General features: G+C 38.1%; 1 protein-coding gene across 1 annotated transcript; it reads left to right on the top strand.

Annotated features, from left to right (window-relative positions):
• Positions 1-171: 171 nt before the first annotated feature.
• Positions 172-1117, top strand: LOC113472652 (nucleolar protein 12-like; the record flags this gene model as incomplete). The annotated part of the gene is given in 3 exon segments (XM_026832444.1): positions 172-214; positions 661-766; positions 956-1117. Coding segments are annotated over 3 exon segments (311 nt in total), but the record flags the coding sequence as incomplete, so codon positions are not given.
• Between the last annotated feature and the right edge of the window lie 1206 nt (positions 1118-2323).

The raw sequence follows: 2323 nt of genomic DNA, 5'->3' as shown, positions 1-2323 counted from the left end.
CAGGACAGGCAATTTTTGCCCTCAAATGCAAATTTTTTGAGGGATTTAAGCAAGAAATCCAGTTATTCTCTCAAACTTAAGTATCCTCTTCGTTGGTATGTCATGATGTCGTGTGAGCTTTCGAGCCGAAAAATCGATTCGTTGTGATAAGATTCAAAAACCCATCAACAGGAGAACCCAAAGTCAATTTGGTGTTTGATGAGAAAAGCAGGCAGTTAAGGGGGTAGATAATTTTAAATCTTTTTATATTCAAGCCCAATTACTGGACTGTTAAAGAAGCTTTGACAGGAGTGAACTGCAACAACACAGGTATGATCTTCCCAAAATCAAAGAGGAAGGTAGGATAACATAAGAGAAAGCCAATGTTCCAAGAACAAACCCTTGCGTTATACCCAACATCCACAGCCCCTGTGAGCCAGACATTTAAGGGCCCTACAGGGAGCACATTGAAGAGCTTTTGAAACCTAGAATTGACCCAGCAGGTTCCCCAGGTGAAATCTTGGGGGGCAGGAAGTACATTACATACTTTCTTTATAAAAACCTTTACCCGTTTGGGATAAGTTTGCTTAGTTGGAATCAAACCTGTGACCCAATATCTACAAGGCAATAGTTAAATAAGAAGGAAGGTCCTTAATCTTTCTTACATTTATGTGTTTCCAGGGATTATTTAACGGGATTTCAAAAGAGGAACCAAGAGCGTAGACAAGAAATCAAGAAAGATTAGAACAAAAACTCAAAGAAGGAAAAGAAGAGAATCAAGAAAGAAGTAAGTTGAAAATAATTAATGAATAAATAAATTTTGAAGTGTGATGAAACAATACCTATCAGACCCCCCGCTTTGATAATTAAACTTGAGTTTATTTAAGCATTGTTAAATAGATTCACACAACCTTGTTTTTAAAAGCCCCTTTGTACAAGCCCTCTAGCTCTAATGATCCCTTTGATTGGTTTGCAGGCAAAAGAGTCATACAAAAAGCTTGTGAAATCCTACGAACCTATTCCTGAAGTAGAAGACCTTCTAGCAGAAGAACATGATCTCCCCAGCCACTCAGTTAGTATTCTTGAGTTAAACACTGAAGACATTGCCAGAGAAAACTGCTGGATTGGAAAGAATCAGGTAAACTTATTTATCTTGAGCTTTTTTTTTCTCCTGGAAGAGCTCTTCCCTCAACCACTATTTTTTCTTTCACTCTTACACTAGGTTCACACTGCACATTTTTTTTTTTTTTTTTTTTTTTTTTTTTTTTTTTTTTTTTTTTTTTTTCCTTTCTTTTTTTTTTCTTCTTTTTCTAGGTATAGCTAACTCTGCCAAAGTTTTAAGTGCCGTCGGTCTTACCCGTCGTCATTCGGCCACAAACTACTCTAATGCCTCACATTAACCTCACCCAGTCTGAGTTGGGCCAGGAAAAGGGAGCAGCATTTGCCCAGATTGTCGGTCACCCATCTGGATACCAACCACGCCTGATACCATTTTTTTCCTTATTGCGAAATCAAGGGTTGAAATACTTTCAATAGAGGAATACATCCCCAGACTTCCTATATATTCTTCTAGGTAGGAAGGTTTAAAGACTTTAAAGGTACTTAAACACCCATCACTAGGTACGAATAAGTGAACATGTATTATTTCCGGAAACGTTGATTTTGTTCCCGGTTTTTTTTTGTAATAATTTTTGATTAAAATCAGTTTTTTTTTTTCAAGTAATTTCTCTCTTGTAGATGGGTAATGGGTACGTATAATTTTTGGGGTTGTCTGTCGCAGAGAAGGTGAAAAAAGTCATGTGTTTTCCACCCTTTTTTGTAGGAAGTTAGAGGTTGTTGTACTCGTAGAGGAAGTGGAAAGATCAAGGTTCAAATCCGGGTTTGGAACAGAAAATGTCGCACAGTCAGGAGCAACAGCACGTTAAATGTTAGTGCCTATAAGGTATCTATAGCAACATAAATAGGTATAACTTTATAAAATCATAACTATACAATGCTACATATATACACTGAGAAAAGAAAAAATGGTGACAGGGTGCCACAAGTTTAGGGCGGAAGAACTCTATTATTGGGTTACTTCCCCTAATTTAGGCTGTTGGAATGCTAAATTATATATTGTCGAGCTTCCCGATACAAAGTTTAATATTAGAGTGCTGGAACCCAGTCACCCGATTAGGCTGCCGGCACCCTAGTTCTTTTCTCAGTGTAATTTTATTATAATTATGTACATACATATTTGCCTACAATGCTACAAAGAACTTTGGTTGTCAGCCTAGTTAGCTTGGTTGGTGGCGCGTCTGCCTTGTAAGCGCTAGGCCGCGGGTTCGATTCCCGCCCGGGGCGG

This window comes from Diaphorina citri, unplaced genomic scaffold, assembly GCF_000475195.1.
Source record: "Diaphorina citri unplaced genomic scaffold, Diaci psyllid genome assembly version 1.1 scaffold6805, whole genome shotgun sequence".
Lineage (NCBI taxonomy): Eukaryota > Metazoa > Arthropoda > Insecta > Hemiptera > Psyllidae > Diaphorina > Diaphorina citri.
Note: the sequence above shows the minus strand (reverse complement) of the source record. Positions and strands in the feature narration are given on the sequence as shown.